The sequence below is a fragment of the Vanessa atalanta genome, chromosome 13, assembly GCF_905147765.1.
Source record: "Vanessa atalanta chromosome 13, ilVanAtal1.2, whole genome shotgun sequence".
In the NCBI taxonomy this organism is placed as follows: domain Eukaryota; kingdom Metazoa; phylum Arthropoda; class Insecta; order Lepidoptera; family Nymphalidae; genus Vanessa; species Vanessa atalanta.
The window spans coordinates 2573497-2594299 of NC_061883.1; the positions used below are offsets into that span (position 1 = coordinate 2573497).

Consider the following 20803-nt stretch of genomic DNA (forward strand, 5'->3'; position numbering starts at 1 on the left):
TTCGGGTCACTGAAGAACTTTTCTGAATGAAAAATGGTCTCTCGCTTACATTGACCTTTCTATCAATAGCAATGTCGAATCTGATCTGTTGGAAAATTAATGTTTATAAAATATACTATATTTTGGTAATTATTTAAGGAGTTGAAGTGCATCTGGGTGGGTACCACCCAATCACATAATCTAGGTAGTGGTAACCAATTTCCATAACCAAAAAGATTAAAAAAAAACTGTTAAAGAATTATTGGTATACTCAGAAACTGGAACTTCACTCAGGACGATATTATACTTGGTGGTTGGACTTAGTGCAAGCCCGCCTGGATAGGTACTCATCAGATATTCTACCGCCAAATAACAGTACTCCATACTGTTTTGTTTCGGTTTGATGGGTGAGTGAGCAAGTGTTAATAATACAGGGGACATAACATCTTAGTTCCCAAGGTTGGTGGCGCATTGATGATCTAAAAAATGCTTAATATTTCTTATGGGTAGTTACCACTTACCATCACGTGTATCATTTGCTCGTCCGCCTACCTATATCATAAAAAAAATAGATGCTTATATAATCATTTGCTCTGACTGCGTAATATTTTAACGGCAATATTAGGATTCTTTTTTTGAAAATTTAACTTTAAGGATCACTTTAAACTTTGTATGAATTTTACCTTTTGAATACTCTATTACGAAATGTGTGTCTTTGATGTTCTACAACAAATATAACGAAAGTGGCTTTTATTAAAAAGTAAAACATATTAAAATTGAGATTTTTAAATTAACAAACGAAATGAACATCCACTTTACGTTTTATGAATAAAGAGTACTGCTATTTTCCCTTCGGTACGGCTTTTTTTCACAAATAAACATATCTCCGCAGACGTGTTGTATGTGTGTGTTTTGCCTTTAACGTATCTCTTTATTTTTGTCATTTTCGATGTGTCTGCATTTTAATAATAGTTGCATATAATTTAGGACTCATTTTAAATTTTAGGAATATTAATACACAAGGAAATAAATAAACTGATACAGCAGCATACAGCTTTAAATTTACTCGTATCGATAACGTAGTCATTAAAAATGATTACTAACCAGTAGATTTTTTCTTACTTAGTTAATATTTATATAATTTAATAGTCACATTGTCCTACAAATTGCGTGGTAAGTTATCGCAAGTTAGTAGGAGCAAACGTAAACTTGTAACTTCAATTACCCGTATACGTTTTTACAACGGGATCACAGAAAACGTCCAAAAATATTCAATTGTACAATTCAACAGAATTGTCAAAGAGCGTTTGTGTGCCTAAAGGACATTACAATACTAATGAATTTTTAGTAGATTGGACATGAAATAATGACAGGCTATTTCAAATAACGAATTTTTTTTTTTTGTTATACTATGAAAGCTAAAATATGCCATTAAAAATCCCGCTTAGAGTTTTTCACCGGCTCTTTAGGTACGTGGAGCTTATTTCCGAATCAATGGTAGATTTTCGACATCAATAAACGAAACGTGTTACGCGTCTATACCAAATAATGATTTTGACTTTGACAGGTGTCAGAGTAGAGACTGACGTAATCACGAGAAAAGAAAAAAAATGTCAAAGACATTTTTACTTCCGTCATAAAAACTAAATAATATTTTATATTTAAAACTCCACAATGCGAAATCAAATTGGACACTTGTAAGCGTAAAAAGCTAAAAATGCCGTCGGAAATAAACCCGTAGTCTGGATATTTCATAAGTGATATTACAGCCAGCAGTCGCAGCGGCAGGTTGGCGTAACGCCAGACCCCTGCCATAATTATACACTGTGATTTTAATGTTGTTATTTATTATTTGGGAACTTTTATTCCCGACGTACATCGCGTTGACATGCTGATACATTTTTTATGACAATCTCCCGTCATTGTAAACATATCCCGCCAATCTCTCGCCATACCATAATAATCAATACCTATAATCCTTTTTTTATATTGAATGAAAAATAATATTTTTGTTTTTGATTCGAAAATTTTAAAATTAAAATCGAATCGTTTCCCTTTTATTTGTCTTAACAAGGACGTAAATCCATTTGAAATTATGATAAATTTCGCTCTTTGGCAATGAAGAATACCTTTTTACTCCGTCAATGCGTTCGAAACGACCTAAGCTGTTACGTACATGCTTATAATTACACTGGTCCACTTAACATTTAAACTGAAAAAAAGTATGTAGAATATTTGCTCAGTGGTAACATGAATAACGCTCTGTTTTTCCTATACTAGATTTAATATCTAATAACAAACGAGACGACAGCCAAGCCTTCTTGTACGATTTATTGACCAACACATTTGATAATTAACAATCAAAATATTTATGATTATAGCTTGTCTAAATGATGTATCTTTTACTCTTAACGAGATCGAAAATAGTTGTCCGTTGGACTGTTTTAGTTTATCTATGGATCTCGTTTTTTACATGTAAATATAAAATGCTTTAACAAAATGTATCATGCGCAATGTCTTAATCAATATAAAGATACAAAGTTTACAATTTATTATTATTATTATTTAATATTATGATATATAATGACATATAATGTTTTATACATATATCGGAGCGTGGTTACTTTAGTTGTTGATTTCGATAATTAATGAATCGAGTAGTTGGCAATAATGTCTGATGGCTGATTTACTTATAAGAGCGGGTCACCCCGAATGGAGTTGTAAGTGTCATGGCAACGCGAGTCGTTATGTTTTGACAAGCTACTCGAATGCGATGGTTGCCTGCAAACCCATATGCTCTTAATCGAGATGAATTATTGTAATCCTTTGATATTATTGTGGTGTACGATTATTGAATACAATGATTAGACGATATTAAATACGTTTTATTTTATGAATATCTGCGTTGCACGCCCACATAACCTTCCAAATGTCGGATCAAACCCAACTGTTCGGCATCCTGCTCCTCCGAAACGATGGCAGTATTTAAATATTGACGATTCAAAAACACTTCATTGAGAAGTTTACTTGAATAGAATTGAAATAGATTTGACTATTTAGTAATCTTCACAGGTGCACTCTCTGACCCCTCATTCTTATAATCCGATGGGACATCACATCTAACACGATCGGAATGAGTTCATGAGCATTACCAACGGCCCTACGTTCTTTTTGGGCACGAGAATGTTCACACTTCCAACTACCAGTCTCCGGGTTACATTGAATTTATTGACAGAAAAACCCTGTATCTTTTTATCGGCCTAATCTAGGATTTGAAATCAGGACCTCGGACCTGTGTCCTTACAACTAGGCACTACACAAACTCGGCAGTCGGCAGCTTACTCTTTATGGTTACTATAAAGTGAGTTTCGCAAGTAATTTGTGAGAAGTGACAGTTCACACAGTGATCGATCACCATGCGATCTATAAAACTTCGGCCGTAAAGAAAAGAAATATTTCATGAAACTTAAAGTTTATGATAGAGTAACTTAGACTCAAGTCTGTGAACATCTTGGAAATGCGAATAATGTTATCGTTGTCTCTTAATTATTATTGTTATAAAACTTTAAAGCGTCTCCTATAATGTTCATATATGACAGTATCTTAGCATAGCAGAATATTTGTACCTTGCTAGTATACAGTCTTGATAACTTTGCCAATAATTGAACGATATATATAAAACTAGTTGCCCATCTCAGTCGCAGCGCCAACTACCGGCTCGAATCTAAACTATCCAGGGACCCACTCATATATATGTTACTGTAAAAGCACGAACTAAGGCAAATCTTAAGTACTACCTTAAGTATCTATTAAAACCTAAGATTTACCGATTATGAACGGTAAATGTCCATAAAACTTTGGGACTCGAACTTTTACCCCCATTCAATCGGTAAATCTAAGAATTTACAAGTTAGGTTAGGTTAGGTTGCAATGGTAAAAGTCCGAAAAAGTCGTCCCTTTATAATAAATACTTACATTTACCAACTCATGTCGGTAAATCTTAGGTTTTACTGAAAAATCATAAGATTTACCGTAAACCCTCAAAGATTATCTGTATTCTCCTCCCATCTTACACTAATATATTATCTAATTATTACGATATTTTTTAAACAAAAATTGAGAAGTGAAAACGTACTTTCAGTTTATAATGAAAACTCGTCCACGCTGCTGCAGCAATGAAAGCTATCTGAACCACTATTGTAACTCCGATGCTATCTCAGCATCCGGCGTTTCGCGTCATTACGCGAGTATGAAGACAAGAAATGGAGACGCAGATAACGTGACAATGCTGTTAATATTAATGCGGCACGTTACTTAGGCTAGAGCGTTTACGTTTTTTGCATTAATCGTCCGAAAATTGAAATGTGTTTGAAAGTTTACACTTCCGTGCCTCGGTAAGTATTCAAAACTGTTCTACACTTGAAATTTAGAGAATAGGATCCATATACTTGTGCACTATCCTGTACAGTGAGCCGGTAGAAGACTAGGAACGGTCGCCGTTACCTATATCGATTTGGTGTGCAATGTATACTGCTTTTGTTTTTTTTTTTTTTGAAATAGGTACCCATGTCGAACATTAGCGAGTCCTGTTTAAAATATAATGTACAAGTATATGAAATTCACTCTTGTCGCGTAATAGCATTAATAGTAATAGCGAAGTGCTGCCACTTATACGATAACTAGCTACCCGTCCAGGGTTCACACGTATACAATAAGTGTATATATAACTTTAAAATTCTTCAATCTCACAGAAAATAAAAATTCCTATTTTTTACAGGTGTTGCGTAGCTTAAGAGATCTAAGCGAAGTCTTTGGGAAGCGACTTTATTTTATACTATGTAAATTATAAAACCTTCTCTGAAAGTGTTGCATCTTCTGATAGAGTATAATTTATATTATTTGAAATATCCTCATTTATTGGTAAAGAAGATAATTATTAAGATTGACAGTAAGTGATTTGATATCCCTTTAAAATATAAATAAGAAAAAAAAAATACATCTTTATTTCATACTCACGAGCCGTTAATCAAATGCGCGTTGCGAATGCTCGCAACGTCTGTCAAAATCGAAGCTTTTGAATGTTTCAAATTATACTGAGTACAATTAAGGCTCATCTCAGACGGAGGATACAATGAGAAGGAGCGATATAATGAGCAGTTTATACAAATTTATATCAATTTTTGTATGAATTTTAAAAAAAAATTGTTGAAATGTTAATCGTTTGAATTGAATAGAATAGAATTTGAATGTTCTTTTTTGTGTTAATAATTCATCTCGAGAAAAATATTGACGCAACAGCATTGGAGCATTCGACCAAAATGGTCGAAACTCTTAACCTTCTCCATCAGAGGAAAGGTATTTGCACAGCAGTAGGACCTTTACTTACTGATACTTTACTAGCCTCTATACATGTAATTAATCTAGCTTAAAAGAAATAAAAATAGTACCTTTAAAAATTTAGTCGAACGCTAGTGCAGAGCAAGCCTTCCTGCCTTTCATATCATTACGCGTATGTATACCATACCGTGTCCCACTGTGAATACATTCATATGACAACTTCTGAAAGTACTCGTACGATTGACGTGAATACACAGCTCAAAGACTCATTGGGCCGTACATTAAACCAGTTTAGATTTTGTTACGCAGTACATTTGCAATGATCCGATGCAATTGGGACTTGAAACAGGGTACGTCAGCCTTTTTATTTAATAAACGCTGTATTCAGTTAATCAGTGTTTTTTTTTATAAATTATGAAAGGAGGTTTAATTACTTTTTAGTTATAAATGTTCATTCTTGTCACTTCATCATTTGTTTTATTACACATTTTATGCCAACTAAATTAAATAGTCTGATTTTAATTATCTACCTGAATATATTTCTATAGTATATGAGTAAAAGGAGGTTGATTGCAATAGTAACTCATATTAGCCTAATATAATTATTATATTTAAAAATGTATAGCCTGAATGTTAATTTTTTTTTAAAACTATTAATAAATCATCAGGTAAGTATGGAGTTAAATGTGATTATTTGATTGATTACTATTGATTAGAGTAAGTTAATTAAATAGTCAAATAATCGTTTAACTTTTGTTAAACAACTTGAGAATAATTTAATTATTCCTATTTTATTGTGACTATTCATTTTTTTTACATTGACAGCCTATAAATTTCCCACTGCTGGGCTAAGGCCTCCTCTCCCTTGGAGGAGGTGGCTTGGAGCATATTCCACCACGCTGCTCTATTGCGGATAAGTGGAATACTCATGTGACAGAATTTTGTTAAAATTAGACACATGCAGGTTTCCTCACGATGTTTTCCTTCACCGCCGAGCACGAGATGAATTATAAACACAAATTAAGCACATGAAAATTCAGTGGTGCTTGTCTGGATTTGAACTCGCAATTATCGGTTAAGATGTACGCTTTCTAACAATTGGAACATCTCGGATTAGGTTCAACTTTTTCTGAATATCAACGATTTTTTGAATGAAGACATCTAACTAACAGAAATCTTATTAATACCTACAATTACAAATGCGGTTATTTTTTAATCGCGCTCGAACACTGGACGGATTCTAATGATCGGTTTAAAGCTCGATTATTACGTAAATTGGACAGAGAATACTTTGTTTATTTTTTAACAAAGAAAAATATTTTTGTACTATAATTTACGTCGGGTTTTTTAGAAGGCGGGTATCGACTTGGTAGTCGATACTCGGCAATGGAAATCGATTCGAACATTCAAATTACCTCAGAACAGTGACATTTGTGAAATGGTAAAAATTTTTATATTAGATATAACTATGATTGGGTGGTGATATATATTGTTTGTCATTTTTTTATTATTTGTCAGTTTACCGAAATTCTCACGCACACCAGCGACCGAACGGAACCAATTTAGTTGATCAAGTAATCGATCATTGGCATTCCATCAATCTACTTCGCATTTTTTGTTCTACGTGACTAAGTAAAATTAGATAAAATATTTAGTTATTATGTACTACCAATATTATATAACATCTTAAATTTTTTTATTAAAAATGATGAAATCCATACATATAGAAGAAGCTACACAGTTAATCTATTTGATTCTTTGCTTAGTATTATTGAGTTAAATGGGCACAGATTATGTAAGCAATATTACGTATAATAATGATGCAAAAGAGTTAGATTGAACTTGATTGAAAAAAAATCTCAATCAATTCAGAAGCTGTAATCAGTTTGCCATTTGTTTGTAGAAATATACACATTACACGTAAAATAAAATGAGCGTTTGATTGGAAAATATTGAAAAAATAATTTCCGAAGGTTTTCAGAAATACAATAAAAACAGTCAACGTCCTTAAATGTGTTAACCACATTATGACCAAACCAATTTCATAACGACGCGAAAAAACCAACTCTAAACATAAATATTGTTATTACATAATGAATAGTACCATGTCTGTGAACATTCCCCTGTTCTAAACTAGTAACGAATGCAGCAGGCAGTCTGTATAATTGAGGTAATACCGTTAGTGCAAGCGGGAATTCAATTCCAATGCTTGTCCGATTGACTATGATTTTTCAAAGCTGATGTTGAACTAGAATAGACATTCCTATAAATTATACACCTTAATAAGCGATTTATAAATGAATAAAATACGTATGTGTCTCGGGACGCCCGACAAAAGTGATAACTTAAACTAATCTAAGTTGAACTATTTAATATTGCTTATATAAGCTTAGGTTATTACTTAAATTTGATGTATATTAATATGATAATGAAAGGGTATTTATTAATAAAACCTTTTATTGATTATAAAATATATTTTAAATATAATATAAAATTAGTATTCTCTCCACTATTTTAAAGAGTAATGTCAAATATTACAGTCACTTCTAGAGTGTACAGTATCGTGTAAAGTCAATGGCGCTTTGGAAAAATCGTGTTTAATTATATTTCACAGCGTTCTATCAGTGGTATTGAATTCACTGTATCAGCAATAAATACACTAATAGAATTGAATTTTCCAAATGAGCCATAATATTATCAATGATTGAGTGATCTATGAAAACGAACTTTGTATTTTGTTGTACAAAATCGTACCATCAAGTAAATTTAAAATGACGTGTTCCCAAATATATTATTTAAGAACTCTCATAATCAGAATTGCTTTCATTTGAAGCACGTGTAAAACATTAAGCTTGATTATACGTCCATAGTATGCTGACAGTACATAGTATGCTGTACGCACATTTTTTGTTGACCTAAATAATATATACGTTACTTAAGTGATCACCGCTACAGGCCTGGTGCTGTAATATTATTCAATTAACAAAGTGATACTAACTATGAATTGAAGTTGTTTTTATGTCCCTTATGCCTTGTATACGGGCTTGTTGGCCCTCCGCCTCTGTATAAAAACAAATGTTTTAATTGACGAATTATTCGATAGTGCATAGTGTTAAAATAACTAATAATGGTAGCCGCTGAATAAACTCTAATGAATCTTATGTAACATTTAATTGTAGTTTAACCATCGCTTACTGTCTCGACAAGAATGAAGGGGGGCGGGGGGTGCAAGCTTAACCCATAAATGCCAAGAGCATTATAGTACTGATTTTAATATTTTTTATGCGTGTTATTTATTAAAGACCATAAAATATATACATATGTATGTAAAAGTAATTTGTGATTTTCACTTCTTCTAAAACTGCAGCAGTGGGATGAAAACTCCATATAAACCCTACTTATATGCGTAAAGTAAATGAAAAAATAAATATGGAATTATATTTTAGCAGCAAATTTTTGTTATAGTAATTATCGTATTCGTAATTTTACCTCAAATAATCTCAAAGCTTATGCAACCTTGCTTTAGTAATGACAATAGTTTAAAAGGTCAGAATCAAAACTGCGATTTTCACGTAGATAGGCGCTCGATCGTACTGGTGAAGGTTTTTATTACAAAGAGTGATTAATGGATCGGAATACTGGTTCCTGATGTATAAACCAGTTCTCGACACTATAGTATGTGTCGATCAATCTACGAATATCGGACTGAACGTTCTATACGTCTACATTAATCATTACAGAGCTGTGTAAGGGATCAACGGTTTTCAGTTGTCATGGAAGTTTTTTTGGTAAGTCGAACATTTTGGGGATCAACATGCTGCTGACCGCTGATGACATAGAGTGCATTTTAGGATACATTTAAAATTACTCGTAATCCTCATACGGTGTTACGCCATAAGCCTTTAATAATACGTTTCACATAATACTTTACCAATACAATGATATTTTATGAAGTAAGTATCTAGAGTAATTTAAAAGTCATAGTACTGTGAAAAGCTGTTTGGCAACTGATTCCAATGATATGGATGGCACGAGAATGAGTGGCATGATACAAGAAATACTTAGGGTGGTGCGATAGGGCAAAATTAAGACCTAAGACCCTATACCCTAAAACTTTGAATTGGCGGACTAATAAGCTAGACATAACACCAAGTATAATGGAAAGCGAATGATAATAAAATGTATACAAAAAAGATCTTCTAATATTTTATATTTAAATCTTACATGTTCTTCTTATATATAGCTAATAACTTAGGATAACATGGATATTTTTAGTGGATTATATTTGCCCAAAAAATGCCTAAATCTTAAACACAACTCTTCAAATATAAATAAGTCCAAGCGTTACTCCTTGGCAAGCCGCTGTGACCGCTCAATGTTACTAATGGAATTCGATGCTGCATTTTATATTATGGCGTAATATAATAGAAGTGGCATTAGCTTTATTAATGCAATTTTCAAGATTACCTTCGCTCGAGCATTAGAAAATTACGCTGAGTTGAAAGGATCGAAATTGAAGTGGTATTTGACGTCTTGGGAATTTATAAAAAGGTGACCTTCGATTCAATGACATACTAAGAATAAATTTTATAGCTTATTTTTATATTGGTGCCTCAAATTATAAGCCTTATTAAGTATCAGTTTACTTTTACGTACCAATTTTTATTTTTACTTATTTACATATATACTATACAATTTATTTACTTTTTGTCTATTTGAGCTTGCACAAACATATGCTATAAAGATGAACTCAAAAGTCTGTTGGGCATTATTAGCCAAAATATTTAAGGTATCATATTTATATAAAAATAAAGTAGCTACTAAAATAAAATTCAGCGTTTGGAGCTGGTTGCGAATGCGGATTGGATATACATACATATGGCAAATTTCCATACGGCCCATGCAAATTTTCTCACAATGTTTTCCTTGATGGCCGAGCATGAGATGAATTTTTAACACAAATCAGGCGCATGAAAACTCAGCGTTACGTCGTATATTAACAAGTTGTGTTAAATGTTTGTATTCGATTACGATGCAAAAATAATACTTCCTATAATTTTTATACTTTAAATTAATTTTAAATACATTCTAAGATATATTTCTCGCTCTTTCATATAAAGATTTTTTTCTGTTGTTATATTAAATAATTTTATCTTGTTTCAGGGGCTTCGGTAAACAAGGCTTCCAGTGTCAAGGTGAGATATTATTTTAAGTAAGCCGTTTATGTCAATCATAATTACCTTTACGCCAAATTTTATATAAAATATACATTGAGATAAATAATAAGATAAATTTAATTTTGGTATTTGAATATTTTCATAGCGTCGTCGTAAAGCTATTCCGTAGGAAAGACATGGAAAATCACTGAAGAATTGTTCTTCTTAGATTGTATGCTAGATTGTGATATACGACATTGGTTTTAATGATTAGGCATATTTTTTAAGGATTCATGCATCAACACAGCGTATCACCCTAAATCGGTTTCCAACTTATCTTGGATGAGAAACGACAAGGTGACGAATAACTCAGATATTTCATCTTGGAGCCTATCTCCTATATCTGATGAAGGCGCACAGCTTCAAATCCACTTCAGAAATGTCTGTTTAACTTTAATTGAGCATATATAAATAAAGGACTTCTTTCATTCTTACCTGCACAAAGTTTGATTCAATTCAAACACAGATCCACTCATCGGTGTAAGTATATTATGTATCTTTCGAAAGTAGTCGTCTTGTATAAATAATATAATAACAAATAATATCAATAGTTTAGTTTCCTACTTCTTCTGTTTATCTAGAGATAAATAGGAAGCAAATTAAGATACTTTTACATGTATATGTCTATAAAAGGAAGGTATTCAAATGCACGACAATGTATATTGAAAGAGCAACTACTTATTACATTGTTAAATGCACCACCAACTGTAGGATTTATGTTTGTTCCGTATACCTGTAATTACACTGACCCACTAATAATATATACCGGAACTCAGTAATGCAAAACCTCGCTTTGACATTACAATTAATTTTGAATGAGAAGTTTCCAGAATGTGCCCGACTTACTAAATATTTTCCAGTATATTAACGTAAAAATATTTTTCAATGAAAATAATTAAAGTAATCTTGAAACACAGTTGGGCTATGGCCTCCTCCTCTTTTGACGAGAAAGTGTTGAGATTATTCCACCAGGCTGCTTCATTGCGGGTAATATGTGTATATTATAGATTTTCATCTAATTAAACATGTGTTCAATCATAATATTTGAGTACATAAGAGGCAGTTTGAAAGTGGCACTGATAACCGAGAAGTTATGTGGAAGCCGGCTGTCATGGTATGGACATGTTATGCGGAGGAATGAAGACCATGTTGTGAAGAGTCTTGAGCTTGGATGTGGATAGATATAGAGGTAGGGGACGACCAAAGAAACAATGGATGGATTGTGTGAAAGATATGTCTGGAAAAAATGTTACTTGTGAAATGACGTCAGATAGAAAAAAGTATGGAGAAAGAAGAAATACTGCGCCGACCCGAAATAAAATTGGGATAAGGGCGGGAGGATGATGATGTTCAATCACAATATTTCCCATCGTCGCCGTTCACGATAACACATGGAAATCCTTGCCTGGATAAAATCCGATACCTTCTATAAAGATTCACACGTTATCACCATATGTGGCCATTAGGCCATCACAGCTCTTCAAGCATAAAATAAATATAACTTTTCATATCAATCCTTTTTTAATGACATGGCCTCACGATCAGGATACGATATTATTCGAACTGCGATAGTACATCCAGTATTGTCACTAATACGTGTTGATGGACTAATTGTGTCAACGTATTGATTAAGATTAATTACCCATTAAAATTTGTTTAATTAGATCGTGTCCATTAAATTTATACTATTAATTGCTAATTCGATGCTCTAATCCAACTCCCATTGTGGCTCTTGATCTGGATCATGTGATTACAACTATAATTAACGTATCTTTGATCTTATAGTTTGGAACATTAGAAACTCATCGAATAATTATCTTATCGTATCGTTAGCACTATCGGGAAATTGTATTCGCTTTTGTAGCTTCAACTTAATGTTCCGCGCGTTCTATCTGGCTTTTGTTTCATTATCTGAGATAAAATATATACAGCTAATTAAGAAAAGAAAACAGAGGAAGATATCTCTATTCAGAGTACATATAGATATAGATTTTAGGGTAATATATTTATATTATGCTAAAATTAACATAAAAGATTAATAAACACAGCAGTGCAAAGTCCTTGAAAGGGATAACCACTTAACTTGTTATTGAAGTCAGAATAACTCAAAACAGTTTTTCAGTGGTTCATACTAGATACGTATGAAGTATATTGAGTTGGATTTATTTTATTAATGTTATCAGGAAGATAGAGAAAATATCCATTCTTTTAACATTACGATTTACTACTATACTATAAATTTTACATCGTACGATTATATGTCAATACTTCTATCATTTTAACATTTCAGCAGTGCCATTCAGTGAGAATCCATATCAGAATTAATGTAAAAAATCGACATAAGATGTGTGTGGCCAAAGACATTAGCGCAATAAAAAAAAATCTTACATCACCGATACTTGAAGATACTATGTCCTTGTGCCTGAAGTTACACTAGCTCTTTCACAATTCAAACCGAAACACATGAATGTGTACGAAGTGTTACTGATTGGCCTTAGAATATATGATGAGTAGGTTATACCTATCCAGACGGGCTTGCACAAAGCCCTACCACCAAGTTATGTAATAGTAGTCGCAGCGTATCCTTCGAATATAATAATTATTGTAGTTAATGTCGTATATAACATTCTAAAATTTCACAATCATTTCCTATGATGAGTTTTGAAGTTCTTCTTTTAAAATTCATCAGTATGACGGTTGAATTTCTGGTTATTATGGAATGGTAAAGAAACCTACGGAATAGTATGGTGTCTTTTTATTATTAGGGTATTAATAAACTACAATATTCTTTGCAGTATGCAGCTTCGTGGTTCACAAGAGATGCCACGAATATGTCACCTTTACCTGTCCCGGGGCGGACAAGGGTGCAGATTCCGACGTAAGTTGACACTCATTTAAAGTACCTTACTTGTATTGGTGGTTTCCTATGGTATGCACTATACTATAATGTATAATTATAAATATAATTGCATGATGGTAAAACTTCAAAATAAAATAGCTCGTCTATGACGTCTGAAATTAGTGTCGCGTTATCTGAAGAGTAATCAGACTTCCCAGCTACTCAAATTGATGTTAAATTTCGTGTAAGGAAAAGGTAAATCTTCAAACATAATAAATAATAAAAATGCAGTTATTTTTATATGAGGTAAACGTTTTGAAGGCTGTCACCGGTTGACCTTAACAATGTTCCTGAGAGATATTCAACGAGAATAGCCTGCGGAGATATAATTTTTATGTGGTGTATTTAAAAACAAGGACAAAAGGGAAATAACATCTTAGTTCCCAAGTCTGGCGGTACATTGGCGATGTAAGGAATGATTAATATATCTTACAGCACCAAAATCTATGGTCGGTAGTGATCACATACTATCAGGTGGCACAAGTATATGTCCGTCTCCTTTTTTTAAGAAAAGTGCACGTCACTCTATTACTAATTACCTCAGTCTCATATTTCGATGAGACTGCAATCAGTCACAATCAAAATGAGTTCAGACGCAGTATCTTTATATGTTTTTGGGGTACGAGAGTGTTAGTCACTGGTAACATCCAAATTTAAGACTGTTACTGAGTTTTTCGGGACAGAATAAGACATTCACAATTTTTGATTGGAGAATGTCAGAAAACCTGCAGCCTCAAACTAACCACTAGACCTATGTTGCGTCGTATCTTCTCAAATTTTGTTTATTACCAGTTATTTATGGTTAACTTACCAAGTACTATTGTTACACTCGAGTAAAACGTACAGGATATTTTTATTAATCAGCTAAAAGTATTCGCCGTATCAAACTACACAATCCTCAACTGGTCTAATGGCTAGATATATGGCCGCAGATCCCGAGGTCCTCGGTTGAAAGCCCTGGTCTGGCCGTTAAAAACTTATGAGTTTTTAACCACCAGTGCCTCGGAAAGCACGTAAAATCATTGGTCCTGCATCTGAACTCTTTCCGATTGTGAAAAGAGTGAGGGAATAGAGAGTGCATCTGTGTTTGTACGCTCACACTTCTCCACTACAAACGTCCCGTGTAATTGAATAGTCTCTATTAAGTCGGCCAGGGCGATATTACATACACAATCTAAACATTATTATAATCAAAAGATATGCAGTTCACACGACTCTTAACTTAATCTATGCATGGTTATTACTTACTTACTTACTTTATATATACAATAACAGTTACTACGAATGATCGTGACGGATTATTTTTAAGATAAATTGTTTTTGTTTTCTTTTTCTTTGAAATAATTTTTACGTCCGTCAAGAAGTGTTTATTTTATTTGTGTCTAATAGTAATTGGCGATGGTTGTCAGTTGCGAACACTTTGACAGTTCATTAAGTACGGGGGCAGTGAGACGCCGACATTTTTTAATATTATTCTAAAAATAATTACAATAAAAATCTTAGTACCTATTCTACAATATTGAATAATATTAACCGATATATTACCTAATATGTCTGTAAGTACACATACATACATAAATTAAGATGAATTCTTAATTATATCATTTTAAACCTTAAACATTAATAAATATCTGATTGCCCTGAATAAGGCATGATACACTTACATACATGCATACGTTTTACATGAACCCTGAATGTGAATTTCCTTTATATCGCTTTTTTGGGATGTCGTGTATTTTATAACGATTATTATTAGTATAAATAATTTTTTTTTTTTTGTGTAATGGATTTCAGTGAGATTGTTTTATTGAATTTTGTTTAACTTTATTAAAAAAGATTAAGTCAGAAATTATGCTTATGAAGTCGTTATTTATTATAATAAATGCAGTAAAATAAAAACTAATGCTTAACTACTTTGTAATTAAAAGTAAAAAAAAAAATGTAGAATAAAATTTCAAAAAAAGACACGAACGCGTGAATCGGTGGAGCTAATAAATAAAAGGAAAGTTGAAACATTTTAAACATCGCGTTGTTATCCCACCATTTTGGGAGTACCTTAAATATAATGTTGATAATATATCGTTCTTTTTTTTTTAAATTAAATGTCGGTAGATGGGCAATGGACGCTGTAAGAAAGAATAACCATCCTTTACATTCCACAAATTAACCTTCAGAGCTAAGATGTTATGTCCCTTATACGTGTTTATTGGCTTACTCACACTACAAAATTCAAACTGAATTCAACAGTACTAAGTAATGGCGATAGAATACCATCATCAGTGGTAATATAATTTAATTTGTTACTACAGTTATAATAGATAAGTATATTTCTTGGTTTGAATACAATTATGGTTTTCGTATGAATATAATGAAGCTCTATTCCCCGAAGGAATCTCTTGACCCTTGTCTGTTTTGCTTAGATTTGAACCACTGATTGTTAGACGCATTTGAATAAGACATTATAATGAATCATTCTACCCATATTATATTGAAAAGAAAAATATAACATATTTTTATCAAGAGCCGAGATGGCCCAGTGGTTAGAACGCATGCATCTTAACCGATGATTGCGCGTTCAAACCCAGGCAAGCACCACTGAGTTTTCATGTGCTTAATTTGTGTTTATAATTCGTCTCGTGCTCGGCGGTGAAGGAAAACATCCTGAGGAAACCTGCATGTGGATAATTTCAACGATATTCTACCACATGTGTATTCCACCAACTTGCATTGGGGCAGCGTGGTAGAATATGCTTCATACGTACTCCTCAAAGGGAGAGGAGGCCTTAGCCCAGCAGTGGAAAATTTACAGGCTGTTAATGTTATGTAATGTTTTAAATATATTTTGAGTTGTGACCATGAAATGTTTCATGGTCACAACTCAAAATGTAATTAATTAAAACGCAATCGTCTTTCAATTATACTGTACTTATATAATGAAGTTCTTGTATTAAAAAGAGTTTATCAGATAAAATTACGGAAATGTGTTAAAAAACATTTACTGTAATGCAGTCAAAATGTAACATTTTAAAATTTAATGAAAATTAATTATTAAAAATTATCATATTCAATATATACACAAATGTACATGTTTTTATCATTTAAAATATGCAAAACTTCCTTGTTTATGTAAATAATAGACGCATTAAAAACCCTAAAGCTCACTAACGCCATCTTGTGATGACTGTTGACTTCGTACAGCGATACCGAAACAATTATAAAAATTATCTTGCTGTAATGAAAAAGTAAGTTTTTTTTTTAATATAAGCGTGATGTGAGCGATGTGAGTCAACGTCGTTTCACACAATGGTATCGATGAAAAATAACAATAATAATGTAAAATTTTAAAATAAACCATAAATAATAATCTTCATTATATTTAAGCTTCAATATAACAGTATTGTGTACGTTTGGTGACCAAATGTCGGCATTTATTAAAGTGTTTTCGCAACAAAGGCTAATTAAAATTAAGTGTTCAGTGCGCCTCGCACTGCACGCCATATTTACATGCAAGCCAATTACTTTGATATAATTAATACACATACACGATAATGTATATTGTACATGGGTACTATGACTAGGACAGTTTTAAATAAGTGATATAATATAGTAAGTATTCGTCCTGTCTTTATCCGTCTCAAAATTTCAACTTCTATGAGACTATGTTCTTAACCAAGTTCCTTTTTATCGCTGTATCTAAATTCAGTACACTAAGGGGAGATAGTGCACCTAAGACCCATCACGACCCCGTCCTTCTAAATGACGTGCTGACGAAACCGCAGACGAAAATTAGTTTGATTTAATTCCAGCAGTAAACAGTTAATAAAGGTTTATAGCTGAAACTTCACATTAAATGTAGATACTACTAAAAACAAATTGTATATATAAACTTATGTAGTTTATATTATTATGTAACCAATACGAACTTTTCATGGAATGGAAGCACCGCAACGCTAATAATAATAATACAATATAATTTAGGACGTTGTTAATAACGGTATAAACTGTCAGTAATTAGTTTTGATAATTAAGGCCATTTAAATTAAACAAGCATTCGTTACATTTAAGAGTATTTAACCTAAATTTATTTCAAATTGTCTGTTATCTGCATGGACCTGAACGGACCAGAGGCTAGAACACGCGTTCGGTCCGAAGATAGCGTATACATAGATGCGGCAATGAGTTTTCGTTTGCTCAATTCTAAGATTGGTTTTGAAAGAAAAAATCGTCAGGGGACACATTAATATTGACGGGCAAATATACAGAGAAACATCATTTTTTATTTCTAAGAAGATGAACGTCGGTCCCTGCAATTACTCTTCAAAGTACATTACATTTACATAATAAAGTTGAATAATAGACCTCATTGAAACTGAAAAATGTCAAAAAGGAAATTTTAATACCATAGTACGTATACATTTTATAGGCTCTTCATGTTATTCCAGTTAAAGGGAAGGTATTTAACCATTTTAACGTTTAAAGGAATTAGTACAAAGATCTTTCACAAATGCACAATTTTCAATTTAATTAAACGACATAAGAACAGGAAAATTCCACCATTCAATAGGTATCTTTTTGTCTACGGAAGCGCCCGTCGAAGCGAATTTTATCGAGTTCAATAAAAACTTGCTTGGTCGTAGACTTTATTTCCAAACTTTCTCTTTTCTCTGAACAAATATTTATCGTGAGAAATATTATTTACTTCTCATTGATTATCAAGTTCCCCGTAATGTTGTCGATAAAATTGTTTAAGTATTTCAAAAGTTTTGAATTTCTTTAGGTATTCGGTAATTAGGTTATTATTTAATTAGGTTACTTCTTACGTTAATAACTTACGTTTTGATAGACACGGCGTACATGACCACACAATCATTGTTGTTTTATGAATATGTGAATATAAATATGTCTTACGTGCTAATAAAGATTTCGTACAACAGGACACGCGTACAAAACACAACTTCAAAATTTACACATACTCGTCACCGGCGTTCTGCGATCACTGCGGTTCTCTTCTCTACGGGCTAATCCATCAGGGCCTCAAGTGTCAAGGTACAGCGATATACGACAGTCTCCGAGCTACGCTTCGCTTCACCTCTACTGCCTACCGCTACTAAAGCCTACTGCTTCCTTCTTAGATCTCTTTCAGCTTGGTGGTGGTTCTTTATGCTTATGCGTATTTTATTCTAGTATTTTTTTGTATATTTTTCTTCTAACTCTGTTTTATGTATCGTTCTATTGACATGTATAGGAGCGGCATTTACGACGATTACGGGCGGAGTCCAAATGTATTTTATATTTTGGGAATATTGGTACTAATTGATTAAATGATTTATTCTTGCAAAGGCCGCGTACGCTCCCCACAAATGGAACAATTGGACGTTCATTACGCCAACGTTTTGTGACCATTGTGGCACAATGCTTCATGGTCTCGCCCACCAGGGATATAAATGTGGAGGTATAGAATATAAATAAATGGGTCCCAGAGGAACTTAGCACCCGACGTAACCCCTTAGCGGCAGATGGATTGATGTCACGGGAATTGTAAAATCACTGTACAATGTCGTAGATGTCTGCATATTGTGTGAAAATCGTACGTGTGCCTGCATATTGAAACTGTTTAATCCCCTTGCACTCGAAAAGCAAATTTACTCGGAATAGAAAACCAATTTAAAAGTCGAATTAGAGAATGATTCGCTAATAGTTCAGATCGATCCGAATTTATTGATGGATTTTGAACTTTACCCTGACTTTTCCTATTTCAATGTTGATATGATCCTTCAAATGAACGCATTTTACCGCTTTAATGTACAAATGTAGTTAGTTATAGTAAGGATTTTTATATTGTAAGCTACTTGTTTGTGCTTTAGTTGCGTATTTCATATCTGTCTGATGTTTGCTTAGAACTTCACAACACTGATATCAAGCATGCTCTTATTTTTATTTACTTTGTTCGCTCAGCACTTGTTTTCGACTATCAATCTAGACATTTCTCTCAGAAATCTAGTCTTTATAAAACACAAATGTATGTTCCAAGCTTTAATTGAAACCCTGTACATGTTTTATTTGGTACGGGTGGTATTTATACCAGGAGAGCTATCAGTTGGTACGAATTGGTTAAAAATTCAGTTGTAATATTTAAGCCACGCATCTAAATTAACGCTCTTTTTCAAGGTACAAGCTTTACTAATATACCTTAGTAAGACGTCCAAGTCAAAGATATTATCGTGCATAACAATAACACTGCTTTAATTTTACCTTGTTGTTTAATCTATTCATAATTCAATCATTTGAACTTATCATATAGGAGCATCTTCCGCTGTTTCCAACTCTTTGTATAATTTGCCACTTAATTTTTTCCAAATATATTTGTCAATAATGCATGATTTTTATGTATATAGTGTAATACTTTTTAGCTCAACTGTTAATTATCTGATTGCAATAACAACTCTACGTTCTCTTTTAAACATATTTTCATTATAGAGGTTCCGTGCCCAAAGGTTTGTTACTATATTAGTAGGCCTATGCTGTCCGTCTGTTATCTTTAAAACTGTAATAGCTAGCCAGTTGGTTTTTTTTCACTTGAAACATTAATTAAGCTGTACCGCTCCATCGTAACATAAGCTGTGAGTTCTTGTTTATATATGGAACGTTTAGTTAAAGTAGTTATGTTTTTGTTAACGAATAATCTTTCATCGTTGTTAAATACAGTAATTCGAAAGGCATTATCTTATAGCATGCGACATGAACGTGCACAAGCGATGCGAGGAGTCTGTGCCGAATCTTTGCGGCTGCGATCACACCGAGCGCCGTGGACGTATCCAGCTCTCCGTGTCTTGCCAAGGGTACAAACTTACCGTCGTAGGTGAGTTTCTTTGGAAGAATATTTAGACCGTGTTGTACATAATTGTACTGACTCTTAAAAGCGCAAAAACATGTTAAGATTTAAAAAAGACTTCTTTTTAATCTTAACATCTATTAGTGTACATTTTTTATATATTTCTTATAGTATCGATTATTACATATTACGATATGATATTTTATCTTGCTTTACATCGATAAACGATAGTTGATTGGCAGGAGCTAATAGATTATAATAATTCTATATTTGTGATTTTTTTTATTCACAATTTATTTAGAACCCGTAATAGAAACGTATATTTCATAAATGAGCACATTCGATAATGAAAAACAATTTTCTACTGAAATTTTATATTCGATCGATCCCAAAAAATGTCATATTAAATTGGGTTCTTAAACATGAATTTATACTACAAATAGTCTTTCGTCCGAAAACGATAAGAATATCACAAGAAAACATTGTATTAACAATTATAGTTAAATAAGGAATTAGCTTTTAAAATGACTATAGAATTGA

The 20803-nt window shown here is 32.7% G+C and overlaps 1 protein-coding gene across 1 annotated transcript in view; it reads left to right on the plus strand.

The window, feature by feature from the left end:
- Positions 1 to 20803, plus strand: part of LOC125068520 (protein kinase C, brain isozyme) — a 220195-nt gene that overhangs the window by 192372 nt on the left and 7020 nt on the right. Inside the window, exons 2-5 of the mRNA XM_047677710.1 lie at positions 10480 to 10511; positions 13328 to 13410; positions 18366 to 18477; positions 20162 to 20290. Coding sequence (XP_047533666.1) covers positions 10480 to 10511; positions 13328 to 13410; positions 18366 to 18477; positions 20162 to 20290 — 356 coding nt within the window. The remainder of the gene's footprint in view (positions 1 to 10479; positions 10512 to 13327; positions 13411 to 18365; positions 18478 to 20161; positions 20291 to 20803) is intronic.